The 25,903-nt window shown below is 37.1% G+C and overlaps 9 protein-coding genes across 12 annotated transcripts; 4 read left to right on the top strand and 5 right to left on the bottom strand.

Moving 5' to 3' along the window:
* Positions 1-723: 723 nt before the first annotated feature.
* LOC9302542 (probable transcriptional regulator SLK2) lies at positions 724-5,037 on the top strand. The gene is made up of 10 exons (XM_002866424.2): positions 724-1,028; positions 1,343-2,333; positions 2,422-2,553; positions 2,692-2,740; positions 2,849-3,063; positions 3,144-3,212; positions 3,309-3,409; positions 3,598-3,691; positions 3,799-3,868; positions 3,978-5,037. The coding sequence occupies exons 2-10, from the start codon at positions 1,413-1,415 to the stop codon at positions 4,772-4,774; spliced, it is 2,448 nt and encodes an 815-aa protein (XP_002866470.1). The 5' UTR covers positions 724-1,028; positions 1,343-1,412; the 3' UTR covers positions 4,775-5,037.
* A 399-nt stretch (positions 5,038-5,436) lies between these two features.
* LOC9302541 (tapetum-specific protein A9) lies at positions 5,437-6,505 on the top strand. Its single transcript, XM_021026097.1, has 2 exons — positions 5,437-5,784; positions 6,277-6,505. The coding sequence occupies exons 1-2, from the start codon at positions 5,520-5,522 to the stop codon at positions 6,288-6,290; spliced, it is 279 nt and encodes a 92-aa protein (XP_020881756.1). The 5' UTR covers positions 5,437-5,519; the 3' UTR covers positions 6,291-6,505.
* Positions 6,506-7,416: 911 nt separating this feature from the next.
* Positions 7,417-10,186, top strand: LOC9300848 (protein IQ-DOMAIN 14). Its single transcript, XM_021027758.1, has 2 exons — positions 7,417-8,024; positions 9,245-10,186. Exons 1-2 carry the CDS (start codon positions 7,647-7,649, stop codon positions 10,055-10,057), a joined length of 1,191 nt encoding a protein of 396 aa, XP_020883417.1. The 5' UTR covers positions 7,417-7,646; the 3' UTR covers positions 10,058-10,186.
* Positions 10,187-10,293: 107 nt separating this feature from the next.
* On the bottom strand, positions 10,294-11,039 carry LOC9300847 (putative non-specific lipid-transfer protein 14). Its single transcript, XM_002864725.2, has 2 exons — positions 10,569-11,039; positions 10,294-10,485 (listed from the first exon to the last, which is right to left on the bottom strand). The coding sequence occupies exons 1-2, from the start codon at positions 10,919-10,921 to the stop codon at positions 10,476-10,478; spliced, it is 363 nt and encodes a 120-aa protein (XP_002864771.1). The 5' UTR covers positions 10,922-11,039; the 3' UTR covers positions 10,294-10,475.
* Positions 11,040-11,290: 251 nt separating this feature from the next.
* On the bottom strand, positions 11,291-12,396 carry LOC9302540 (putative F-box protein At5g62060). Its single transcript, XM_021015818.1, is given in 6 exon segments — positions 11,291-11,456; positions 11,458-11,525; positions 11,528-11,628; positions 11,716-11,874; positions 11,877-11,978; positions 12,069-12,396. Coding segments are annotated over 6 exon segments (723 nt in total). The 5' UTR covers positions 12,196-12,396.
* Positions 12,397-12,476: 80 nt separating this feature from the next.
* LOC9300846 (mitochondrial inner membrane protein OXA1) lies at positions 12,477-16,057 on the top strand. Of its 4 annotated transcripts, none has more exons than XM_021027752.1 (11): positions 12,512-12,580; positions 12,611-12,629; positions 13,019-13,493; positions 13,642-13,732; positions 14,196-14,243; positions 14,415-14,473; positions 14,776-14,851; positions 14,940-15,071; positions 15,164-15,271; positions 15,346-15,400; positions 15,493-15,946. In XM_021027752.1, exons 3-11 carry the CDS (start codon positions 13,039-13,041, stop codon positions 15,756-15,758), a joined length of 1,290 nt encoding a protein of 429 aa, XP_020883411.1. In that variant the 5' UTR covers positions 12,512-12,580; positions 12,611-12,629; positions 13,019-13,038; the 3' UTR covers positions 15,759-15,946. The 4 variants fall into 4 exon arrangements, with proteins under 4 accessions (XP_020883401.1, XP_020883397.1, XP_020883411.1 ...); XM_021027748.1 differs by having other exon boundaries at positions 13,014-13,493; XM_021027742.1 differs by lacking the exon at positions 12,611-12,629 and having other exon boundaries at positions 12,477-12,593; positions 15,493-16,057.
* LOC9300845 (protein BROTHER of FT and TFL 1) lies at positions 16,023-17,065 on the bottom strand. The gene is made up of 4 exons (XM_002864723.2): positions 16,799-17,065; positions 16,633-16,694; positions 16,504-16,544; positions 16,023-16,351 (listed from the first exon to the last, which is right to left on the bottom strand). The coding sequence occupies exons 1-4, from the start codon at positions 16,997-16,999 to the stop codon at positions 16,122-16,124; spliced, it is 534 nt and encodes a 177-aa protein (XP_002864769.1). The 5' UTR covers positions 17,000-17,065; the 3' UTR covers positions 16,023-16,121.
* Positions 17,066-20,571: 3,506 nt separating this feature from the next.
* Positions 20,572-22,781, bottom strand: LOC9300842 (2-(3-amino-3-carboxypropyl)histidine synthase subunit 1). Its single transcript, XM_021010203.1, has 2 exons — positions 22,611-22,781; positions 20,572-22,432 (listed from the first exon to the last, which is right to left on the bottom strand). Exon 2 carries the CDS (start codon positions 22,422-22,424, stop codon positions 21,063-21,065), a length of 1,362 nt encoding a protein of 453 aa, XP_020865862.1. The 5' UTR covers positions 22,425-22,432; positions 22,611-22,781; the 3' UTR covers positions 20,572-21,062.
* Positions 22,782-24,548: 1,767 nt separating this feature from the next.
* Positions 24,549-25,864, bottom strand: LOC9300841 (heat stress transcription factor B-2a). Its single transcript, XM_002864719.2, has 2 exons — positions 25,456-25,864; positions 24,549-25,381 (listed from the first exon to the last, which is right to left on the bottom strand). The coding sequence occupies exons 1-2, from the start codon at positions 25,699-25,701 to the stop codon at positions 24,728-24,730; spliced, it is 900 nt and encodes a 299-aa protein (XP_002864765.1). The 5' UTR covers positions 25,702-25,864; the 3' UTR covers positions 24,549-24,727.
* Positions 25,865-25,903: the final 39 nt, after the last annotated feature.

Genomic DNA, 25,903 nt, shown 5'->3' with positions numbered 1-25,903 from the left:
TTCACGAACAGAGCTTTGAACTGTTGGAGAACAGAGTTTGTAATTATTTCTTCCTTATGGGCTAATAATGGGCCTAAACTAATGAAATGGGCTTATTGGCTTAAAGCCTTAAACTCATAATATGATAAACTCTAAAGTTGTGTGTTTCTTTCTTCGATTCGCGGATAACATCGCTCTGTATCTCATTTGGGTAAGGTTTGTTCAGTTAGGGACATGTGCTAGAGCCTAAAAGCCTAATTTAGATTTTTTTGATTATCCTTGAGCTTTATTTTTGTGTTATTATGGTTGATGTATCATGTATGGTTGATGAAACCACTGAACAATACTTTGATATTTTGGGGGTTGAATTGTGAAAGTGAGTAATATTGGGGTCAATAAGTAATCATGCAAAAAAAGGGGATATTTGTCGTAAGCCCACTCATTTACAGCTGCAATCATTGGTACAGTTATTACAAAAAAAAAAAAAAAAAAAAAACATAATTTGGTCAATCAACTTTAAACTACACGCGTCGCACACGATCGCTACTCAATCGGACGATCCAAAATAGAACTAACTTTATCCATCGTGCGGTAAAGCATCTGCCACGCAATGAGAACATCTAAAGGTTACCAATCGATCAAACGATACTTGTTACGATAAACAAGACACGTGTCAGTATTGACTAACGGGTAATAAAAAGGTACTACTAGCAAAGGTCACCGGCTAGTCCGGTCAGATTTGGGTTCTTACGATTTCCACTAGGTATATTAACAAAGGCGCGTCAAGTTCATATTGTTCCAGCTCTGATTTTTCCTTTTTTATGCAAAAACAAAAAACATAAAATAAATATAAGAAAGATTGTTTATTTTAGCTTTATTATATTACAGCTTGAAATTTCCAGGCTAATGTTTTCCTTCTTCTTCTTCTTCTTCTCTTTACTAATTTCTCTTCCTCTTCTTTCTGTTCCGATTTGAGCTGGGTTTAATTCCTAGTTGTGATCTCTCAGCTTTTGTTCTATGTTGATCGAAGCTTTACTTCACAGTTCTTGGTACGTTCTTTCTATGTTCTTCCCAATATATATATATTTGTGTTAATTCAATTTCTGTTGCTTTTTAAATATCTGATTCCGAGATTTTTAAGGGATTGTATCTATTTCTTTTGTTTGGGGTTTAGTTAGTTTATCGGTTAGTTTATGTAAAGTAACGAACTTTATTTAAAATTAGGGTTTTGATTTGGGGTTTTATTTCAGAGGTCAAGTTCAATGTCTGTTTATCATCATTGGAGCATCAGATTCAAGTGTATGTTTCGATAGAAGAGAATGTTATTGATCTGATTTTAATTGGTAAATGTATTATGTTGTAGGCATCAGTAGTAAAGGTGGGACATTTGTGTCGCATTGAGGAAGAAACTTGGATTTGGGACCTACCCTTAAATGGCTTCTTCAACTTCTGGGATTTTCTTTCAAGGAGATGATGAATCTCAAAGTTTCATTAACTCTCACTTGACTTCCTCTTATGGGAATTCATCTAACTCTGTCCCTGGATGTGGACCTACTGGTGGTTATCATAATCTCAGTATGGTTTCTGGTGATATGCATAATCCTGTTATGATGACTGTTTCGACCCCGGGTCCAAGCGCTGGAGCTAGTTCGCTTGTCACAGATGCTAATTCTGGGCTCTCTGGAGGTGGTCCTCATTTGCAGCGTAGTGCTAGTATCAATAATGAGTCCTATATGCGTTTACCGGCGTCTCCAATGTCGTTTTCCTCTAACAATATCAGTATTTCTGGGTCATCAGCTGTAGACGGGTCAACTGTGGTACAACGGCATGATCCAAGTGTTCAGCTAGGAGGTTCCAGTGCTACATCACTGCCTACATCACAAACTAATCAAATCCCGCTTTCCATGGCTCGTCGTGCTTCTGAATCGTTCTTTCAGGACCCAAATAACTTAAACCAAGCACGGAAAAAACCTAGAATAGATTCAAAGCAGGATGATGCTTTGCAGCAGCAGATTTTACGTCAGTGGCTTCAGAGACAGGATATATTGCAGCAGCAGCAACATCAACAACAACAAGGCCAGAATCCACAATTCCAACTTTTGCTTCAACAACAAAAGCTGAGGCAACAGCAACAATATCTTCAGTCCCTCCCACCATTGCAACGGATTCAGCTGCAGCAGCAGCAACAAGTGCAGCAACAGCAACAGTTGCAGCAGCAGCACCAACAGCAAAAGCAACAGTTGCAACAACAAGGAATGCAACTGCAACTAACCGGTGGGCCAAGACCTTACGAAAATAGCGTTGGCGCTCGAAGATTGATGCAGTACCTATATCATCAGCGACAGAGGCCTTCTGTAAGTATCCAGTCAGAATTTTTGTTTTATGTGTATTCTAGAAAAAAACTCTTGACAGATACCAGTCGTGTCATTACTGATTTTGTAGGAGAACAGTATTGTTTATTGGAGGAAATTTGTAACGGAGTATTTTTCTCCCCGTGCAAAGAAAAGATGGTGTCTTTCTCATTATGATAATGTGGGGCATAGCGCACTTGGTGTTTCTCCTCAGGCAGCCACGGTTTGTGTCCCTGACTATTTCGTTTTTTCTTTTCTTTTTTTACTCGTTCTCTTGATAGTCTTAGCTTTTATATGCTGGGCTTACAGTGTAGTTACACAAGTTACTTATTCTTGTTGTTTGTATTTTTGCTATTTGCAGGATGAATGGCAGTGTGATCTTTGCGGTTCTAAATCGGGAAGAGGATTTGGTAAGTTCCAGTTTACCTATCCCCCCTAATGAAGAAGTGGGAAATATCAGAAATGTTTATGGTAGCAAAACATCTTCTCTTACTAAGTTTTTCTTATGAATTCTGCAGAAGCAACTTTTGATGTCTTACCAAGGCTTAACGAAATCAAATTCGCAAGTGGTGTCCTTGACGAGCTTCTTTATCTGGGCGTACCGTCTGAACGCAGATATGGTTCTGGAATTATGGTGTTAGAGTACGGAAAAGCAGTTCAGGAGAGTGTGTATGAACACATCCGTGTTGTTCGTGAAGGCCATCTTCGGATTATATTCTCCCAAGAGCTGAAGGTTTAAAAAGCTTTTGATTCCATACACTTTTAATCATTTATGTTTTAGAGTTATTTAGCTTATCCTTTTGCTTTTGCCAGATTATCTCATGGGAGTTCTGTACTCGCCGACATGAAGAGCTACTTCCTCGCCGCCTAGTAGCTCCACAGGTAACATTAAAGGTTCTTAGTTCTTACAATCTTGTAACTCTATTTGAAATACCTGGTCCTGAGATTTTGGAATGTCTGTTTCTTTGGGTCGTGCAGGTGAACCAACTGCTTCAGGTTGCAGAGAAATGTCAGAGCACAATTGATCAAAGTGGATCAGATGGGATTCATCAGCAGGATTTGCAAGCTAATAGCAACATGTGAGTCGATAAGTCTAGACAACTTTTACCTTTCTTTCTTCTTTATTTCTTTCATTCAATTTATTTTCATTATTTCTTGTTTCCTCTACGGTAATTAGGTAAGGTTTTTCATTGATGCAAAGAAGATCAAAGCGTTTTAGCTTAATATATACAAATATGATGTGCTAATGCCAAGTTTTTTGCTCCAGGGTCATGGCTGCTGGACGTCAACTAGCAAAAAGCTTGGAGTCACATTCACTCAATGACTTAGGCTTCTCCAAACGATATGTTCGGTGTTTGCAGGTATCTCTCTGCCTACTTTCTTGAGTCAGTAATATCCTAATATCTCTAAATCTTCCTGGTGGCTTGTCTCCTTTTTATGTTTAACTCTTGTCTTCTATTTTTCACAGATTTCTGAGGTTGTCAGCAGCATGAAAGATATGATTGACTTTTGCCGTGACCAAAAAGTGGGTCCAATCGGTAAGTTAATACATAAATCCCAGAGAGCCCCTGAGATTCATCAAAACGCATTTTATTTCACTTCGTTGTGCTTATAAAAAGCGTTCTTGCTGCCTTTTTACATTTGCAGAGGCTTTGAAGAGCTATCCATATCGAATGAAGGCTGCTAAACCGCAGATGCAGGAGATGGAGCAACTAGCAAATGCTGCTCGAGGACTTCCACCTGATAGGAACAGTCTCAACAAGCTAATGGCCTTACGCAATTCCGGGATAAACATACCGATGAACAATATGAGCGGTCAAGGTACTCTACCCGGCTCTGCACAAGCCGCTGCCTTTGCGCTTACCAATTACCAGACCATGCTCATGAAACAAAACCATCTGAATTCAGACCCGAACAACACCACAATCCAACAAGAACCATCAAGAAACCGAAGTGCATCCCCTAACTATCAAGGAACTAGTCCTTTGTTACCTGGTTTTGTGCATAGCCCATCAATAAGTGGTGTTTCTTCCCATTTATCTCCTCAGCGGCAAATGCCAAGCTCCAGTTATAATAGCTCAGCCCAGCAATACCACCAACAATCACCGTCATGTAGTAGCGGTAATCAAACATTGGAACAACAAATGATTCACCAAATATGGCAACAGATGGCAAACAGCAATGGAGGCACGGGTCAACAACAACAGTCACTTTCTGGTCAGAACATGATGAATTGCAATGCCAACATGGGAAGAAACAGAACTGATTATGTTCCCGCAGCAGCTGAAACACCAAGCACCTCCAACAGATTCAGAGGCATCAAGGGGTTAGACCAGAGCCAAAATCTGGAAGGTATTATCTCGAATACATCGCTCAACTTTGGGACTAACGGGTTTTTTAGCAATGAGGTTGATGAAAACATGGGATATTCTTGGAAGTCATGAGAGATCTTTTGATAGTTAATTCCAATGTTGTCTTTGTAAAGAATGAGTTACTAAAGACTAACTTTCTTAGGTATATGAATCTCATGAGGGGGATTTAATGTTAACGTGTCTACTACCATGTTGTTGTTCTTTCTTCTTCTTAGATTAAAGCTTCTCTTTTTATGAAGAGGTTTTTCTGGAAAGTGTTACTAATTCTGGAAAAGAAGACTGTTCTTCAGCAACTCATCGCTTATCAGTCAATATTATGCTTTTTTTTTTCTTTTCTTTTGCCTCCTTTATTTAAAGTTGATAGGTACAATTATACTCTTCAGGAACTCAGCAACAAAACAAGCCAAAACTTGGAAAATTTATACTTTTCATCTTCCATATACCAACCATCCTACTAGACCCATGCACCCCACAGTCTACAAGAGATTCAAGCAAACTTATCAACTCCTTTTACTATAGTTAATTGCATATATAACATAATTGTGTATATGACAAAAAGCGTGGACTTAATAATATGAAAAAGAAGAAGAAAAAAAACTAAAAAAATAGTTATGCTTTTTCATGTCTATAGCTTTTCGCATGTAAATATTATGAACTAACTAGACCATGTGGCCATGCCAAACGTCTCCTCATCTCATTCCAATTTATCTCTCAAAATATACACATTCGAACAATTTATATATATATATAGCTGTGAGATCTTAAATCATATAGATAGAACTACATCAAAATATATATAAAGAAAACAAGCTTATCCATGGCATCGTTCAAGTCTTTGGCAGCCGTTCTCAGTGTTCTTTTTCTAGCCATGACTGCTATAGAACCGGTGGTTCAAGCCCAAGAGTGTGGCAACGATCTAGCAAATGTGCAGGTGTGTGCCGCCATGGTGCTGCCCGGTTCAGGCAGACCGAATTCAGAGTGTTGCGCCGCACTTCAATCTACTAATAGAGATTGTCTATGCAACGCTCTCCGTGCAGCCACCTCTCTTCCTTCGCTTTGTAACCTTCCTCCTGTGGATTGCGGTACGGATTTACTTTACTTCTAACCAACAGGCAACAAGTATGAATATTTGATAAGGATGAACAAAACAAATCTCATACATAATTTGAGTATGGATACGATAGTTTTGTATCTACATCTAATTTAATCAACCACTAGATTACCAGCAATTTTTAGATTACTTCGTAGTATATATTAAGAAATCGACCATTTATACGTTTTGTGAACAAAACTATATATGCCAAACCAAAAAAGACTTGGCTTAAGATTCGATGAGCCGAGCAAAAAAATTGATAAGCCCCGACCTTATTTCTTAATAGTCCAAAAATAGTTGGGCTAAAAATGATTAGCTATTTTTCTAAAGTAGATTAAGTAGGAATGTAGGATCGAACCTCATAATATAGCGGCTCTAGCTATAACTCGGCTAATGTGTTTCTTTAATGATATATAGACCTCTATATTTCATATCTGTTTCTGAGGTTTTTGTTTGTTTGTTTTGTTTTTGTGTTGTGCAGGTATAAATGCTTAGTTAAGCACTTGAGCTAAGTCAAGTCCGAGATGATCAAGGAAAACGGGAAAAATAAAGAATAATGGGAACTATTCTAGTTTTATGTTTTTTTTTCTCACTTCTGCCTCTTTTATTATAATAAAGTTCTGGTAGCTTTGCTTAGAAATTTAGATACTACTAGTGTAATAAAAAGCTTTGCTAATTATGAGAATAAAACCTTCCCTGTCTGATAATCATTCTTAATCATCTACCTAAGTCTGGATATCGGAAATAATTAGATTGGAGGCTTGTTTAATATATGCATGGAAAATTATGTAAGTTTTATTTGTGCCCAAGCTAACAGTGTCTGTTCAAAAGCTAGAAAGTCTAAAAATTGCACCTGACCCCCCTAGTTGATTCCTGAATACGACTTGAGGATACTAGTTGGTTCTAGTCGATCGTTATCACAGCTAGTTTTTATTTTCGAATATTCCCTATCTGTTTTCCTTTTTCTATAGACTTATTTCTAAACTGCATCCTAGTCTGGATAGTAATATATATATAGATTACTAAACAAATAAATAGATGAATTAAGAAAGAAAAAAAACTTTCAAAATTGAGGGTTGATCTAGCTAGTGATTAACAACATCTCTTATAATTAAAAAGATGAGACTGAGCATTTGGATATATAATTGAAGTACAAGAATTTGAATTGTGCCACCACAATAACAAACCTATGTAACGTAACATTATGTGGCCTGGGTCAGTGGATGAAAGATAAACACCTATGACCTATGTATATCATCCACACACAAAAATTCTGATTTTTAAAAATATATTTTCCTACACAATTGTAAAGTTTGCAGTCATTGGATTGAAGCAAAGAAAAAAGCTGCAAAATGCAGAAGTCACAGACACTAGACTGCAGTGAAAATTATGGGCTTCAGAGAATGACACGTCCTCCCAATTATTCTCTTTTTTATTTTTCATATGTTCAAATTATCTAATTTCACTTCACATTACAAAATTAAGTAAAATTTTTAAAAATGACGTAATTGATGGTTTTGAACCAAACCGCAAAGCACAGATCTGGTACGGTTGGTAGGATTAGTCAGGCCCATTGACTTTAACCGACGCTCTTTTACTTAAAGTCAAGCAAAAAAAAAAAAAAAAAGCCCTTTTAAAATACGCGTGTAACTAACGCGATACTAGGCGCGTGGATGCGTTCTCTGCAATCTATATATAAGTCGTTACCAGTCGTAGCTTCTCCATAACCAAATGTTTATGTTTTTTTTTTTTGTAATTAAAAAAAATTATATTCTCAGCAATTAAATGAAGTGTAAATCCACCGGAGAAATCTCTGATAACACTTCTCCGACGATTTTCCGACGATGAACGATGGGCTTTTTTGGGAGACTGTTCGGGAGTAAAAAGTCTGATAAATCAGCTCCGTCGAGAGATAAACGGAGGTGGAGCTTCACTACTAGATCTTCAAATTCCAGCAAGAGAGCTCCGGCGGCGAAGACGTTTGTGGAGGAGCAAAACGGTTTGGATGCCGACAAACATGCGATAGCCGTGGCTGCTGCGACCGCCGCGGTGGCTGAAGCAGCTCTTACTGCTGCTCATGCGGCAGCTGAAGTCGTGAGACTCACAAGCGGGAGAAATGGCGGTGGCGGTGGAAACTCGTCGGTGTTTCAAATCGGAAGAAGTAACCGTCGGTGGGCTCAGGAGAATCTAGCGGCGAGGAAGATTCAATCCGCTTTTCGTGGTTATCTGGTTAGTTTACTAATTTCTTGATTTCTCTAAAGTTTTAAAGAATCATTCAAAAATTTGAATTTAAATCAATTATTCTAATCTATAAAGAAAATTTCTTAAAATTCTGTACATAATGTGAAATAGCTGTCTGAAATTCGGGGATTTTTTTTTTCCTCATTCCAAAATTCAAATTTTAAAAACGGAAACAAAACAATGGGTAAAATTTGTATTTTTTGGTGTGGGGTTTGGTCCCAAAGAAACTGACTATAGAAGAAGAAGAAGACAAACAAATGTGAAACAAAGAAGTTTCTTCGAAACTTGTTACACTGCCGACACTATTTTTAGTGTTTATCAATAGTTCGATTGTTTTTTAAAATCACATTCTTCTTCTGCTTCATATCACTAAATTTTTTTATGAAAGATCTGATCAGAATTTCGAAATGAACTTACGTTAGTGTTTGTTTGAATCATTTGATTTTAGTTGTAAGATGGGCCAAGTTATTTTTCTTTTTCTTCCCACGTTATTTTGTGCTTTTTAATTCTGAGCTTTATGGAAATAAACAAGACTAATTAGTATTTTACAGATGTGTTCTTTTTTTTTGCTTTAGGACAGCAACTTTAAAGTGGAAATCTTTAGCCAAAAACTTTTACAAGTTGCTTATTTTATTTTCCCTTTACTTACAAAGTTTCATTTTTTAACCATGTTTTTTTTTTTTAACCCTTTTTCAAGTTTCCTATCGGTGAATTGTTCATAAATAAAAGGTTCAAAACACGGAATTTGGAGATTTTCTAATTCGAGTTAAATTATGCAACTTCCAAGATCTTATGTGTTCTCGAATGTGAAAACAAGAACTCGTGTGTGTGTGTGTGTGTGTGTACATCTTGACCTTTGAGACATATACTTTTGAGAATGGTGGGATCTGTTGTAATTACTAAATCTAGTTTTTGGTACAAGTGGAAGTCGTTGGGAAACTAAAAGCAAAATAGAATAATTTCACAAACCACTAGTACTCTTTTTTCTTTGGGTTTAATATTAGTTGTCAAAACTATGATTATGTCTTCAACAAATGATTAAACTCGCCTTGTCTTTGTTATTCACTTTCAAGCAAACTCAAATTTTGATTATTTGTGGTGGAGCCAGTTTTTACTTCAAGTTGTTTCTATATTCCATTTTGACATAAATTAAAGACTTTAAGAAGTTTATTGGTTTGCTTTTTTGGCTACTATGGAAAATTTTTCAGGCAAGGAGAGCATTAAGAGCACTAAAGGCATTAGTGAAGCTTCAAGCATTAGTTAGAGGACACATAGTGAGAAAACAAACTGCAGATATGCTTAGAAGGATGCAGACTCTGGTTCGTCTACAATCTCAAGCTCGTGCTCGAGCCTCTCGTTCTTCTCACTCCTCTGCTTCTTTCCACTCCTCAACCGCTCTATTGTTCCCATCTTCCTCATCTTCTCCACGTTCTCTCCACACGCGCTGCGTTTCAAGCGCTGAAGTCATCTCTATGGACCACCGTGGAGGCTCTAAACGGTTAGATTGGCAAGCTGAGGAAGGCGAAGATGGAGACAAGATCCTAGAAGTGGATACTTGGAAGCCTCATTATCATCCGAAACCGCTACGTTCAGAGAGAAACAATGAGTCTCCAAGGAAAAGACAACAATCTCTTTTGGGTCCGAGAAGTACAGAGAACAGTCCTCAAGTTGGGTCTAGTGGGTCGAGAAGAAGAACTCCTTTTACGCCAACGTCAAGAAGTGAGTATTCTTGGGGATGTAATAACTATTACTACTCGGGTTACCACCCGAATTACATGGCTAACACTGAGTCTTATAAAGCTAAAGTCCGGTCACAGAGCGCGCCGAAACAGAGAGTTGAGGTCTCTAATGAGACCAGTGGCTACAAGAGATCTGTTCAGGGACAGTATTACTACTACACGGCGGTAGCAGAAGAGAGTTTGGATGTTGGAAGCGCCGGTTACTATGGAGGAGGAGTTTCTGATCGATTGAATCGGAACCAAAGTGCTAAATCGAGGATGCATTCTTCGTTTCTTGTTTAGATTATGATTCTCTTTTCTTTTTGTTTGAGTTTGGTAATTTTCCAGGAGAGACAAGTTGTAACTGGATGTGTAAATTGTTGTTAACAAGTTTCGATTGCTTGCAAAAGAAGGAACATAACTATGTTCTAACATAACTATGTTCTAATAAGTGTTCAATTAAAATAAATTAAACTGAGTCAAAAACCGAAATGAATTTTGATATGGTTAAAATGATTTGATTATTGAGATATTAGAAAAAATGAAACCAAACTAACATTCCTTACTGTTTTCTCAAGACAATTCTACTAAATGAGTTTAATACATCTTGTTTAAGATAAGAGGAGCTAACCGAACTTCAGATTAAAAGTTCAAAAACTTGACACATTTGATCCATAGGGTGTGATACGATGTCGTTTGGAATCCACTGAGCTTTGAATTTTCATTGAATGCTAAAAAAGGAAAACAAAATAATCAAATTTGATAAATAAATTATAAAGGAATACATAGAGAAAAGGGTTTAATAGTAAGTTACAAGTTGCAATCGGTGTTAGGATCGATGGTGAAGCCCAAAACGACGCCGCAGAAGCCAGACAAAGTAGAAATGGCGGTGGCGTTAGGGTTATAGACATTGATGAGATCCATGAAGCAGTTACAGAGCCACTTTCTCTTCTCCAACGAATCAGAGTACGTTCCGATTACGGTCATCGCGTCGCAGCAACGTGACCCGGGTATCGGATCCGGGTACCCGTAATTCACAAACTCCGTGCACGAGGATATCAGCGTTCCTACTGCCGCACAGTCGGCCGCGTTTTCTACGGTGGCTGAACATATCGCCGGCAGTAGTAGTAAGAAGAAAAACACCACCGGAGAGAATGGTCTCGTCATATCGATTGATTATTCTGCCAAACTAGCTAGGACGTTTTCGCTTGTTGTACAAGATAGGGTTTATAGACAAAGCGAAAAAAAGAGCGTTTCTGTGTGTGTTTGGAGTTGGTTTGCAACCGAGGTTGTGTGAAGGCCATGAGGTTTATATGAATAATGAGCCGACTTGGATATTTTGAGATAATATGTCCACCTCTTAAAACAAGCCATATCATGCGAAAAGTGATTAAGGGTGAATTGACGTGCACGTTAGCACATATAAAAGCAATGTTGTTTGTGAATTGCAAAGGAAAAGATGGAGTTCATAGAGATAAGTGAATCACTCAATGGTTAAGTACAGTATTGGGTAACATCAAAGACCCTCCTTATCTATTAGCAGGCTTTTATACTGTATATAACAACTGGTTCGAAACCAATATATAGAACAAAATAAAAATTGTTTGAAAACTTCTTACGCTTTCTTTCCAACATCACATGATTAAATTTCTCGGACCTAACATCAAAACTCACCAAGAAAAATGTAGAGCCATGATCTTTAGTGATGTTGGATGCCGCATTTGATATTCCTCCATTGCTTCTTGGGATCTCTCAATTTGAAAACAAAAAAAAAGTGTTCTCCAACTCTTCCGATTTGGTAATCAGGCACACTACTTTGTATCTATTCTTGACAGGGTCGTACCCAAAGACGAAAACGTGATTGAATAAATCATCTATGAGAATAAATCATCTAGACTGCCTCGTAGTAGGGTTGTATATAGCTACCGAAATAGAACTGTCTGAACAACATAAAATAAAACCGCGAACGTAGCCATAACTATCGACCGTTAATCCAGGGATTGATACAAATTCTTGGTCAGTGTTTTGAGGATGTGCGAAGATGAAAAAAGAAGATTTGTCTGATTGGTAGTGGAAGATGATTTGGACATCACACCGCTGCTGCGGATGAGTCATCGAACAGCCACGATCGAATCAATGAAGTCTCTACGGGATCCGATAATGGTTGAGCATTGCTTCGAGACGCATTGGAACCTCACGAGAGACTTCGCCGGGAGTTTCTTTATTAGGAGATAGGATATTCTCAAAACATTAGTGTGAGATACTGTGGATATTCTCCATGTATAGGAAAATCTCTATCTCCTAATATTCTTAAGTATCTCCACCGTTATATCGAGAGGGATATTGATATAACGCGACTTTTCCCTAGTGGAGATTTCACGGTAGCGACGACGTTGTGATGAGATATTGTAGTTGTTCTCTCTGCTTCTTCTCTTCATCATCACGTTAAACGGACCCTAGAGATCATACAACGAGAGCTTTATCAATATAATTGTGAGTATTAAATCTAAACGGATTATCGGATTATATACTAATGAAACAAATTAAATTTGTATTACAAAATACATAGAAATCTTCTCACATGGTACGATAAATTTTACCTGAATGGTCAAAAGTCAAACCGATCGGATTGGTTCCGGATTAGAAACCAAACCGAAAAAATAAACCAGAACGGTTTAGCTAAAATCCCTAATTTTTCCGAACACGATCTGACCTTCCTATAGTGATCTCATAATTCATAAACTTGGCCGTTCTAAAACCCATTCACCGTCTCTGTTTAGTTCGCCGTGATTCATAGTCTTCTCATCTCACCGTCACTGTCGCCTTCTTCCATTGCCAGGTTTCATTATTTCTGCAGATTCTCTGTTCAATTAGGGTTTAAAGTTTTCCTCTTTATTACTCTGTTTGGGTTTTTGTTTGTTTGTTTGTTTTTTTTGTTCGCGCGATTTATCATTTTCAAGATTAGATTTTTGGATATGTATCAGAGTGTCTGAAGCTGATTGATAACTCTTATGAAATCTCTCTGCTTTCCCATCAGATTCTGTTTCCTTCAAATATTCACACTTCAATCTTTCAATTACCTCTTCTATGATTTGTTTTGTATTCATATTTCCAAAAATCAAAACTTGATTATGTTTTAAGTAAGATCGATGAACAAAAAGTTTGCTCTTTTATCTTAAAATCCATAGGTCTGTGACCAAAATTACATATTTTCACCAATCAGCAATCTATTGGATATTGACTTTTTTTTGCTTACTAGTGTAGGATCTTGTTTAGATTCTGCAATGGCTTTCAGGCGAACCTTAGCTATAAGGTCCACACTCTTCGCTCGTCGGAGCCAACCATCTTATCATATTATCCCTCTTGCGAATGATCATGAAAGGGACTCATTCTCTCAAGAAACATCTCAAAGAAGTTACCATAGCTTCCTTCACCAAAGATCCGTTAACAACTCAGATTTCTCCAAAGTTTCTGGAGGAGGCTTATATTTACCTATGGCTCCTATGTCTGCTTTCGCTTTCTATCGTTATATGTCAACTGCACCTGGTGTCGGTTCAGAGAAAATTGGTGTGATGTCTGACATTGCAGAAGTCATAACCGATTCAACATTGCAAGATGTGCCAGCTCAGGCTGCTGCTGCAGTCAGTGAAGTTACACTTGCAGCTGCTGACTCTTTCTTCCCTATCGCGGCCCTTCAGCATTGCATTGATATGGTGCATTCATTCACAGGCTTTGGGTGGTAAGAAACTTGATTTATGTTCGTTGTGTCATGTCACATGTAAGCTGGAATACCCTGTCTAGTATAACAATATGCCAATGCTCAGAATCTTGTTATTTGGATTAAGATATTACTACTGTTTCCTCATATCCTTTCTGGCTATTTACAGGTGGGCATCCATTGTTGTAGCAACCATTTTGATCCGATCATCAACAGTTCCTCTCTTGATCAAACAAATGAAAGACACCACAAAGTTAGCGGTATGTGGCTTCCTTTTGCCCCTTTGCTTAAACCTTGCCGACCATTTAAGATAGTGCATGTATGAAGTGATTTCAAATACAGAGAGTGACTGTATTTAGAGAATTAGACATGATTCTTTCGGTTATAAAAATATTAAAACATTTCATGAGGAATATGAAAGTCTCTGTAGAATAGGAAGTTGAGATCCACATCACTGTAGTCAATAGCACAAGTCTGCATAAATCATAAACTTCCTATAAAGGAGGTACTTGTGAACTTCTTGAAAAACTTCCTACTTTCCAACCATTATAGTATCTTCTTGCTTTTTGTGTATTTACATACTCAGGTTCTGAAACAAATTTGACATACAAAGGAACGCATATGTCTATGCACATTAACTTATATTTTCTGTCATTTATACTTGGTTATTTTCTTTTCTGCCGTATGCCACATCCATCAGTAGTCTATTCTGTGATCATGCAGCTGATGAGGCCACGGTTGGAGTCCATCCGGGAGGAAATGCAAAACAAGGTATGTTAAGTTTGTTGTTACAGCCATACATCATGGAAGTCCTCCTCACTTTTGCTACTCTGCTAATAGCTTTTGCACTGACGATATGTCCACTCAGCTTTAGCTCAGAATTTCCTTATCTTCATGTTTCTTTTGATTTTCTCCATATTTGTTCTGCCTAATTTTGTTCAGGGAATGGACTCGGTTACGATGGCAGAAGGTCAAAAAAAGATGAAGAATTTGTTTAAAGAGTAAGCTGCTTTGAAATTTAAACATTTTCTGACCAGAAAAATCAAACTTAAAGACCTCTTTGGAGTGATAAACTGTCTTTTGGTCTCAAAAAAAAAAAAAAACTTCTTTTGGTCAGAAAATCTAAAATTCTTGACTAATTTTCAGTTATCCCTCGTAGATCATAGTTGGGTAGGGAGTGCGCTATATGTCATATTATAGCTTCTCTCTTTCTACTGGCTATTACTGGTGCAGTCTCTTGACATTTTGAGTATTTTGGTAGATATGTCCAAATAACCATATGCGGTTTGTTTATCATTTACAGATATGGTGTCACTCCATTCACCCCAATGAAAGGAATGTTTATTCAGGGACCTCTGTTCATCTGCTTTTTCCTTGCTGTAAGACCTTTGAATCTTTAAGATGTTTGTTTGGCTATGTTGTTTGTTATTAGGCTTTTTGTCTCAAATGAGTTAATTTTTTTCCCAGATTCGAAATATGGCAGAGAAGGTACCTTCATTCCAAACAGGAGGTGCATTATGGTTTACCGATCTAACAACTCCCGACAGCTTATACATCTTGCCAGTTATAACAGGATTGACATTCTTAATAACCGTTGAGGTACAGTTTCTGCTAATTTATAAAAAATTTAACATCTTCAGCATTTATTTGCCAGACTTACTAACTTAAACATAAACGCGTCCCCTTCCCAGTGTAATGCACAAGAAGGCATGGAAGGGAATCCGATGGCTGGCACAGTAAAAAACGTTTGTCGGGGTTTTGCCCTCCTCACGGTCCCAATGACAATGAGTTTTCCACAGGTTATTATTATTTATTGAAAAAACCCAATGGCTTTCTGCAATGGATATTCTAACGTATTTGCGAAAATTTGCAGGCCATATTTTGTTACTGGATTACATCCAACCTGTTCTCTCTCATGTATGGACTTGGTGAGTGAGTGTGTAATCAAGATTTCTAACTGTGGCATGTTCTTGGTTTGAAACAATAACAAGGAGTTTATGTGGTGATTAATGAATGACAGTGATTAAGCGTCCTCAAGTGAAGAAGATGTTACGCATTCCTGATCTGCCTCCACCTCCTCCAGGTCAACAACCTTCATTTGACCTGTTTTCAGCTCTCAAGAAAATGAAAGCCATGACACAGGACCATACACAGAACCAGACACTACCACCTTCGCCAGTAAACCCGAGGATCTCTTCACAATCGCTGAGTCCTGTTAGTAAGAGGCTCAAGGCTTTGGAGAGCCAAGTTAAGGGAAGGAAGAAGAATAGCAGCAAGAAGAAGTGATTCAAAATGGTGCATACTATTTTTGTTAGAGGGCCAAACGAAAAAAATAATAAAGCTTTTGAGTCAAAAGTGAACCAGTTACTACACAGATTTTTCTCACTGATGAAACTACTCTGTGAGCTAAAAAGCTGGGGGCAGCTATTGTAAGTTTGTTTTGACAAATTAGAGAATAGAATATTGTTTTTATAGAAACATTTTGGATAACATATACTCTTTTATCTTGTTAAGTAACAGAACTTGAACAAAATAGGATCTTTTTGAACATGTTGGTAATGGTTTGGATTTATTCGGCTCAAGCATCCATAATCTTTGTAGGTTGAACTTTATTGTTTATAGAGTAGAGTTATGTTATAATAGATAGAGTTAATAAGAAGGACGTCGTCGAGGAGCAGTTTCACGTTGGGCGTTGAAGTATACAGCAGCAACAGGTAGAGAAAGACCAAAGTAAGAAGAGAATGCTTTTGTGTTGAAACACTCTCTGGTTTCTGGCCCTGCCTTCACAGTTTGCCTTCCTCTCTGTTTGAATAGCGCAAAGACGTATCTGTGTATTCCCGCCACTGGTTTAGGCGTTTCGTATCTCACTATCTCTCTCCCTGCATGAAACAATCAAACACCATTCATGATCTCATCTTCATTAACATACATACATCACTATTTCTCTTCCTCTTCCAAAAATGTGTTTAAAACCAAAGATGTGGTGGGTGAAAAGTCTATGTAAATGTGTAATGATGTGATGTATTCTTACCAAAAGAAGCATCGGTTGTCCCGGGAATATCTGTCACCATCCTGAATTTGATGAACATAAAGAAAACATATTATACATTGTTGTTGTTATTATATACAGAAAGAAATGTGCTATATTCAGTCGACATACCAATGCAGATATTCACGCATATAAGGATTACTAGGACTCGGGGCATCGGGGTCCATCATGATCTTTCGAGTTAAAAAGAAAACCAAAAGATTAATGTTAGAAGAGAGAACTAATTAAGTACTTAACATATATAATTTAAGTTTAGAAGAAAGCTAAGTATACGTACTAAGGTGAAGAAGGAACGAAGATCTTGGCCACCGATCTCAACTCGAGGCTTAGAGAGGAGAAGAGAAGGCGCGAGCTCGTGACCATTAGAGACGATTGTGTTGGAATTGAAAGTGACTCTCATTGTCACGCTTGGATTGAACATTTCTAGTACATCTCCTACCACTCTTCCTACTATTAGTGGTTCTATTTCTCTTGACATTTTTCTTTGCTCCAATGTGTTTGTGTTTATGATAGATGTTTTAGTTTGTTTAGAATGAAATCATGTGATAGCTTTTTATAGGCCAAATAAAGAATCTCTTGGCACAAATTGAGAGATCAAATGGATACTGGTTGTATATCTTTTTTTTTTTGTGCAAAGAATACTGGCTGTATATCTTCTTCTACACTAAATTAGATAGTTTTCCATAAATGCTCTATTATTTTACTATTTGACATTTGTCATCTTTAGGTATTGTATGTATATATATCTGACATGTAATTTCTAACCATATTACTTAAATTACTATAATTGGTTACCTATTAACTTCTTCTTAATTACACAATTTTTTTCACTTTGTTATTTTAAAAAAGTATTTACCTTTATGCACATAACAGATTACTTATCTATTGTATATAAGAAACAAGGAGAGCAATTTCAACAAAAGGAACAAAAAAGAAAAAAAATGGTTTGTAAAAATGCATTTGGCTGGCAAACACAAAATTTATGTTTAGAACAACTATCAACATTATCCGTTGATGTGTCTATATATTTTTTAAAGAAAACCTTAAACTTAGAACGTTTATTTTTATTTTTTATGTTCACGTATCAAATTATTGTATCTTAGTAGTTTATCCAATTACTTTTTCAGAAATTGTAAATGAAAACATCAAAAATAGATGTGCAAAATTATCTTCACGTTTTGTATATTTTTTTTTTATAAAAAAAAAAAAACTCAACAACTATCGTCCCCATTACATTCGAATATTCGATCGACCAAATGGAGAAAAGAATAAGCCCGCGTGTCGATAAAAAAATAAAAACCAGATACTGTGATGATTGGCTTAGGAATTGATTTGTAGATATTCCAAATATGAAGAAGAGATAAAACAATAAAAAGAAGAGAATCTGCTTTATAAAGACAAAGAATCTAATTAGAACACTTTCTAGTTTCTAGTCTCAGAATCCACATGAGTTTCTCATCATGCTCAATCCAATACGTGTCCCAAATACAATGCACCTAATTAATTTTAAATGCTTATTTCTGTAGCCATTTTGTTGATCGATCTTATAACACTATATTATCGTTGAATAGAGACATATTTAGTGTGTTTGTTCTTACATCAACACCTTCATTTTCTTATATTATCGGAAAGACACTTTACTCAACGCAGAACTAATCAAAAACCAACGAATTTACATAACAAAAGTAGAAAAACTATGCGCTCTTATTTTCTTAGCTAAACAGTCAACGCAAACATTATTACAAAAAGGATAAATCTAACTATAAAATATATGAAAATTATTGAGTCAGTTTTCGTATGTTGGTTTGTCTGAGTGTTTGAAATAAAAATTGAAGAAATTTACAAAAATAATGATAACGTAATAATCAACCACATATATAGATTCCAGTTGACGTACGACACAAAAACAACTAAAATTTTGTCTGCATAGAATCAAACACGTCGATGGTTTAATTGGTGATAGACATAGTAACATATTAGCTTTTAGCCAAACTCAGACAGTAATAAAAAGTTTCTTCGTGTCGTTAGAACATTTATTAAGTAAATGCAACTTTATAATAGACATTTGGAGTCCAAACTATGAGTTCTTTTTTTTTTTTTTTTTGCCAAAAAGGTCAAAACTATGAGTTTCTTACTAACATGTAATTTCGACTTACACACGTACGGATTTCGTAAATTCAAGACAACATCGGATCATAAATTAGTAACATGTCACATGTTCGAATCTGACCAAACAATGCAACAAAAAAAAAAAATCTAGGGACACATTGATTTTTGCATGCGAGATTCCCTAGAGAATCAATAGTTGCTACTTGATGGTTTGCCAAATGCCCAATGTTGTTTCTTCGTAGTAATTAATATTTAAAGAAAGGTGGCATTGTGAACAATCTTTTCTTTCTTTTATGTATATCTCTAATTCTCTATGGTCCAAGAAAAATTAAGGTGTCTTTTTTCAATTCGCATTTTCTTATATTGCCGAGAGAGGGGACAGAGAGTGGTGGAAATGGAGTGATATTTTGTTGAGGAGATCCGATAAAATTAGAACATAATTTTTTCAACGAAACAAATAAAGAAATGATGTCCAAGTGTGCGAACCTAATATCTTATCCCTTATTGACTGACGTATGTATGATCCGAAACTATTAGTGTCCGACCATATCTTTTTTTTTTCTTTTTGTCACTGTGTACGACCATCTATCTGTTTTTCCATTTTGATATTCAGTGTAAATCGATTAACTCATTAATCTTCCTTCCTCTCTTTCAAAATATAAGATGTGTTAGGGATTTTTGTTGTTTCAAAATATATGATGTTTTACAAATTTTTATGCAACTTTAAATACATTTGATATTTATGACTTTTATATATTATGCAATCTTTTATATCATTGGGCATTTATTTATAAAATTGAATAGGACTATCCAGAATCTCGAAAGCTCAACTCATAAACATCAAACCAATAATAAAGCAACCCAAAACCAAAAACCGACTCGGGTTCACAAACCGAACTAAACCGGGTACGGGTTGAAACTCTAATCTACGATCAAAGAACTTGATCGCAGCCGCCATCCAAATCTGCAGATTCTCGTCAGAACGGGACCTCCGGTGAGCCTGGACGACGCTAGACGAATGAGATGGTGATCCAGGATTCGTTGCCATCTCGCCACCGTATAGCCGTATTGAGAAGGAGGAAGAGATCCGATCATGTCTTTGTCGAGAAGATCTTTGCTCGGTCGTGAGAGAGAGTAACAGTAGGGAGTAGAAAAGGAGACCATCAACGTTGGCTTAGCTTCGCCGGATCGGAGTCTACCTCCCCCATCGACAAAGATTCCGTGAAACCTCCAGAATCTCCGGTCCCCAGTTCTAACTGCAAGCCTCTCTCGAACCTCACGGTAGATCTCCGTCTTCCACTCCACAACGCTACACCTCCGGTAGAGCTCTTACCATTGGTGTCGGGCAGAAGCTTCTCCCCTCCACTGCTCCCTTGATTCTGGTCAGATTGCTTCGCCATAGAGATGCAGCAGGTTACGGATGAAGAACCATGAGCCTTTGGGTCCTCATCGTCGTCGGAATCGACGGAGAACCCGAGCACCGGTGCAAGGAGTTGTGATAAGAAGAAAACAAAAAATTGAGAGAAAAAATGTCCCGAGTGAGATACAAACATAATTAGGTGTGTATCAGTTAAATAATCTATAGGTTTGTGGATATTATGAAGTTTCAAATTATTGATGGTTAATTATTTTTTGTAGTTATACTATGCTAATATAAGTAGATTGGCATTTTCTTGCGAGTCATATATATAGGCTGACTATTTTCTCTCATATGGCGTCTCTTTCGATGGATTGATCCGGACTTCCCCACTTCAACACTCGCAGCCCGCAGGAAAGAAAGAAAATTTCTAGATTTTATGATTTATTATGAAGATTCCAGTACGATGAACGCCTGAAAGAGTTGACTATAATAATGTATAACTAGCTTTTTATAAATCGGCTTTTTGATACTATATTATATTATTATATACACTTGCTTTTGTGACTTTTTCCATTGGTAAAAAACAGTTCACTTTTGCTTTGTACTACTATGATTGAATTAATGAGTTTAAAATGTTTAATCGATTTGTACTATGATAATGAGACCCGATCCAACAAAACTTCAAAACCGGGTCCAATATGCAGCAAACATCATCACATAAACAGGGCTCTGTTTTTCACTTCACTCACCATTCCGTTGTAACCTCCCATAAATAGAGAAGACAAAAGTAAACAAGTGTTGTAGCTTCTCTGCAAACAGCCGTTTTAATCCTCCCCGCTTGTATCAAAACTGAGCATGAGTCTTCACTCTTCAAGCCTTCATGTTCTGTCCAATTCTCATGAACAGTCCACGGTTTCACTTCAAGACCTCCCCAAGTAACTAACATTCTTCAGCATCAAGATTACGATACAAGCAAATCAACACATATCCGAAAATACCAGGAACATCATCAAAACCCATTTGCCTTTTTGACTTGGTAATATATATGCTGTGGATTTCCTCTGTCAGCATTCTAAACTACAGAAGAAGGTAAAGAGTTTCTTCGAATGGGACGAGATGACTTCTTGAGATATGAAGAGTTCCATTCTCCGCCTTCTTGTGCATAATAATCCATTGGATAGTCTCCATCGAGTGCCCCATCATTGTCTTTCTTATCATCTTCCACCTTTTCATTTTTACACGCACAGCTTCTTTCTTTGTCCTCTTTGCAACAGCCAGACGAAGATTCTACTCTACTCGAAGAACCATTCTCCCACCAACCCCGGATGAATCCTAGAGCAATCTCAGCCTCAAAAGTTGTCAGAAGCGGCTTAAGAAACGCTTCACCCCAATCAATAGAAAGTCTTGGGCATGCTATTTGGACCCAAGCATCCACCGAGTCTTCAAACAATGCCACTCTAGTGGGGCTAAGTTCCGACATTAAAACAACCGTGCTATCTATCCCTTTCTCCACCATTTTCTTCTCTAATCTCTCGAGAATCATAGGATTTCCTTGCCTTCCCAATGTCCCCAACACGATCCCCCAAGTTTTAGCATCCCTGGCCCTTGCAATCGCTCTCCTTCTCGTCTCCCTCATTCCCTTGTGATCATACTCCTCTAAAAACAGCTTGCCAAGATATGGATCATACCTAAACGCCTTGATTTTCGGATTGGCAATCATGAATGCTTCTAGATGAAATCTCCCGTCAGCTACAAACACCAGTACTTGGTCTTTACCATCCTCAACCGTCTTAATCTTGGGAGCTGTACAGCCAAGGACTTCACCAGCCGAAAGAGGCTTTGACTGAGGGATCATAACATTAAACCCTTGCTTCTCTAACTCTGGTTTCACAGCTCTAATCGCCGAAGTAAACTGAATCGTACCTGCGAGAATGATGTTCTTGGCATCACTCGCGAGATTCATGTGGATAGTGTTCAACAGACATTTGACATCAATCTGGATCTCAACAAAGACATAAAGGCAAGGGATTTTTGTAGAGTCAATAGGGACAAGACAACTATGTCCATAGTGAATAAGCAAGTCAGCACCAAGAGCACAGGCAGAGAAATCATCAACACAACAAGCTCCATAAGTAACATCACCGAGGACAAAACAATGAGAAGCTCCAGCAAAAGATGTGAAGATGTCAGAGAGTGTGAGAGCATACATAAGAAGACCCTCTGGAAGCTGCAGAGCTATGCGTTTAGCGTTTGATGATTTGATACGCCAAACACATTTATGGACCTCAAACTGGTAAATTGAAGGAAGGATTGAGATAGCAGCGTTGAGGGATGCATCACCAAGGATTGATTCAGGGATTTGGTTCTTGATGAAACGTTTTGGAGGTTGCTTTGGTTTGTTGGTCTTCCCATTGTTTAGATCAGAAAGTTCCATACTTTGGCCTGAAACATAAGAGAAAGATGCAAAAAAAAAATCCCCAAAATTAGGTTTTCTTTTAAGGTTTCACAGATTAGGTAAACAGAAGAAAGTCGATTCCTTTATTAATCTATGTGAAGTTTCTACAATCGAAGAAGGACAAAAATTAGGTCTTTTGAATATACTCTTAGATCGAACACAAACCTTGGAAGAAAGACGAAAGTACGATATTATTGCTCAGAGATGAAAATAAAAATCGAAGAGGGTCGATTTTGCTTAATCGATAGAGAAGAGAACGCGGCGCAGAGAGAGAGAGACGACGATAATAAAGTCACGAAAGGGTTTAGGGTCTAACCGGTGTTACAAACCCCAATCCATTTTATTTTATAATCTAACCGGATGACCGGTTAACTACAATGTAAAAGAACAATTGATACCGAGAGTTCTTAATTGTCTCCTTGTTTAGTGTGGTTAAGGTTGCAAATCAGAGACAACATATTATTTTGGGAAAGAAGACAACTCACAAACAGTGGCGGACCCAGAAAGTTTTTTTACCGGGGTCAAAATGTATGACAATAATTAATAAAATTTTTTTTTAAGAAAAACTAAAAACAAACAACATTTTTTTAAAAAAATAAATCACAAATAGGTTCAATATTTATGGGTGAAGCAAACAAAAAAACTAAAAAATATGTGAGAAATAGTGCCAAACACAAAGTAGTAGAAAAATATTAGAAAACTTAAAAGATTTAAACACAAATTTGTAATTTTAAGGGGGTCAAAACAGAAAACATATAAATAATATCATAAATATGAAAGGACTATAATGTAAATTTAGAATTTTAGGTGGGTCAACTGACCCCCTTCAAGCCTCTTTGGGTCCGCCATTGCTCACAAATGTAAATGTTTGTATGTATGTAATGCATAGACATATACATCACACATGTCATCGTCAAATAACTCAACAATGAAGAATTAGGATCAAGAGTCAAGATGGACAAACTTTAAGATATTTTATATAGAAAACAGTTTAGATTATATTGTAAACAATGTAAGGACTTCCACCTTATAGATGGACAAACTCAAGTGTTTAGTTTGATATTTTAGATATTTCATATAGAAATCAAACTAAACAATTACAGTTTTTTGGTAGTGCCAAGTCCTTACTCTGAAGGTGGAAGTCCTTGCATTGTTTAGTTTGTATCCAGAGGAAGGTGGAAGTCCTTACTTTGAAGTTTGAGCTTTGTTGGGAGGGATGATTACTACACCTACATATGTCTCATCAGAAGTTGGCTTAGACTAAAAGAGATTTGATAGAGAAAGTCATAAAATCCAGAACTTTCTTATAACCAAAAGAAAAAGGAAACTGAAACATCAAAACAATGGATGTGAGACGTATGAGTTGTTAAACGCGATGAATTTTTCGGAAAAACAGTCTTGCTTTGAGAGTTTTCTTAGGACCCTTCAAGAAGAACTCACAATCGGTTAGTGTTCTTAACTTTTCAAGATAATCTTTTTGAGAAGATTAGTTTTTGGTAAATAAAGTGTCATCTAAATGACGAAAATCCAATTAGATGTTGATGTCTCATTTTTCTTGCAAGTTATGCGTTTGATTTTTGGTTTCCCATCGCGAGTGATTGCGAAACCTCAACGAATGATATGAGTGAGCAAATTTTCACGTAACCTTCTCTATCTAAATCCCAACACACTCAAATCAGACAATACATTTGATACATTTAGCTAATGTTTATATTATACCACCACCAATTGAAATATAAGTAATCAAAACCAATCTTTCTACATATGTGATATGTCGTAGAAAATCTAAAGATGTAGAAAATCTAAAGATGTAGAAAATCTGGTTGTGATAATCGACGAAACCGGGTCCACAACACGAACCCTGAATCGCGCCCACCAAACTGGAGATTCCAGAGGCTTCATTTCATTACAATTTCAATTTCTATATATATTTTTTCTATCATTATAATAAATTAATCTCTACGTCTTTTCTCGTTTTTTTTTTTTAACACATCTTTTCTCGTTTATTATATTTGCAAAACACATAAAAAGATGAGAAGAATAAATAAAAAAGGTCAAAAAAGGAAAGTCTAGAAACAACCTAACTATTTTTGAAGAAGACAAAACTGAAAAAAGAGCTTTATTAGAGTATTATTAATTAAATAAAAACACAAAGTGTTAAAAGAAGAAGTCAAGATTGAAGAAACTTCTTGAAACAGATGGGACACGTGCTCTGCTTGTCTAAAAAAGCTGTAATCCTCTACTTCGCGCACATATCTACACACCGAATCTAAGCCGTTCGTTTAATTACAAACTCTCTGATTGGTTCGATTACAATGTCTCGTCAACCACTCATCGGAATTTTCTCCCACCACCGCCGCCGTAGAAACCCTCTTCACCTGAACTCCTTCACTTCTTGTCCGTTTTAGACCTATCGGAACACCAAACAGCCTTGGACTCGCTTCTTCCTCAACCTCCGTCTCCGAAAATCGCTTCGCCGGTAAAAACTCCACCGGTTGACTGCTACTGCCTCCCGGAGAATAACTCCGATCAGTGGTCTGAGATCCGACGTAATTCGACATGAGACTAAAGATATTATCGCAGATAGATTTCATCTGAGTAAGCTCACGATTAAGCTGAATGTTTTGACTCCGAAGCTTCTCGTTCTCTTCCAATAACTCAACTGATAAACCACCATTCCCCGACGTTTGACAATACCACGACGACGGAGAAGACATCACCTGATTATTCATATTATTATTGTTATTAGTATCCTCCCCTGAATTTGACGGTGATACAACCATCGTCTGGGCTCTCTGTTCTGACGACGGAGCAACAACTGTTTGATGCGTCGTTGTTATTTTCCGACGTTGGATCTCACGGAGAAGACGTTTCTCTCCTCTCTTAAAGAAATCATTCGAAAACTCCCATCGATCCGGTACAACCTTTTTGAATCCCTGTGCATAAAAAGACGATTAAATCAAGAACAATGAAATTGAAGGAATCGAACAAGCAATGATTATATACGTACGTAAGTGTTGAGCTGACGAACGAAGCTAGAGAAATTGTTGTGTTTGAAGTGTTTAGGAAGCAAATCTTTAGCGAAATCTGTTGGATTCCATACGATGAAAGAAGAACCATCTTCGTTCCATGAGATAACATCGTCGATGGAACTATCTTCAACCAGGTTATACGTTTTTGTGAGAAACGGCGTTGGGATAGATCTCTGAGATGATGATTCTCCGGTAATCATTGCGTCCACCGGCGGCGAAGTCATAGAATTTTAATCGTAAGGAAAAAACAAAGTGCCCCCTGAAAGTCACGAAAGAAGAAGAATAATGGAGTAATATGTAATAATGGGGGTTAAAAGATCGAGAAGCAGCGTAATGTTTTAGGCTTCAAGAAACTTCCTATGTGAGTTGCGTGTTTATTCCCTCATATAGTGTGCCCCAAGTGGTCAGGTCCCACATTTGTTACTT

This window comes from Arabidopsis lyrata, assembly GCF_000004255.2.
Source record: "Arabidopsis lyrata subsp. lyrata unplaced genomic scaffold ARALYscaffold_8, whole genome shotgun sequence".
Taxonomy (NCBI): Eukaryota; Viridiplantae; Streptophyta; class Magnoliopsida; order Brassicales; family Brassicaceae; genus Arabidopsis; species Arabidopsis lyrata.
The sequence above is the reverse complement of the archived record's forward strand: the minus strand, read 5'-3'. Positions and strand labels throughout refer to the sequence as shown.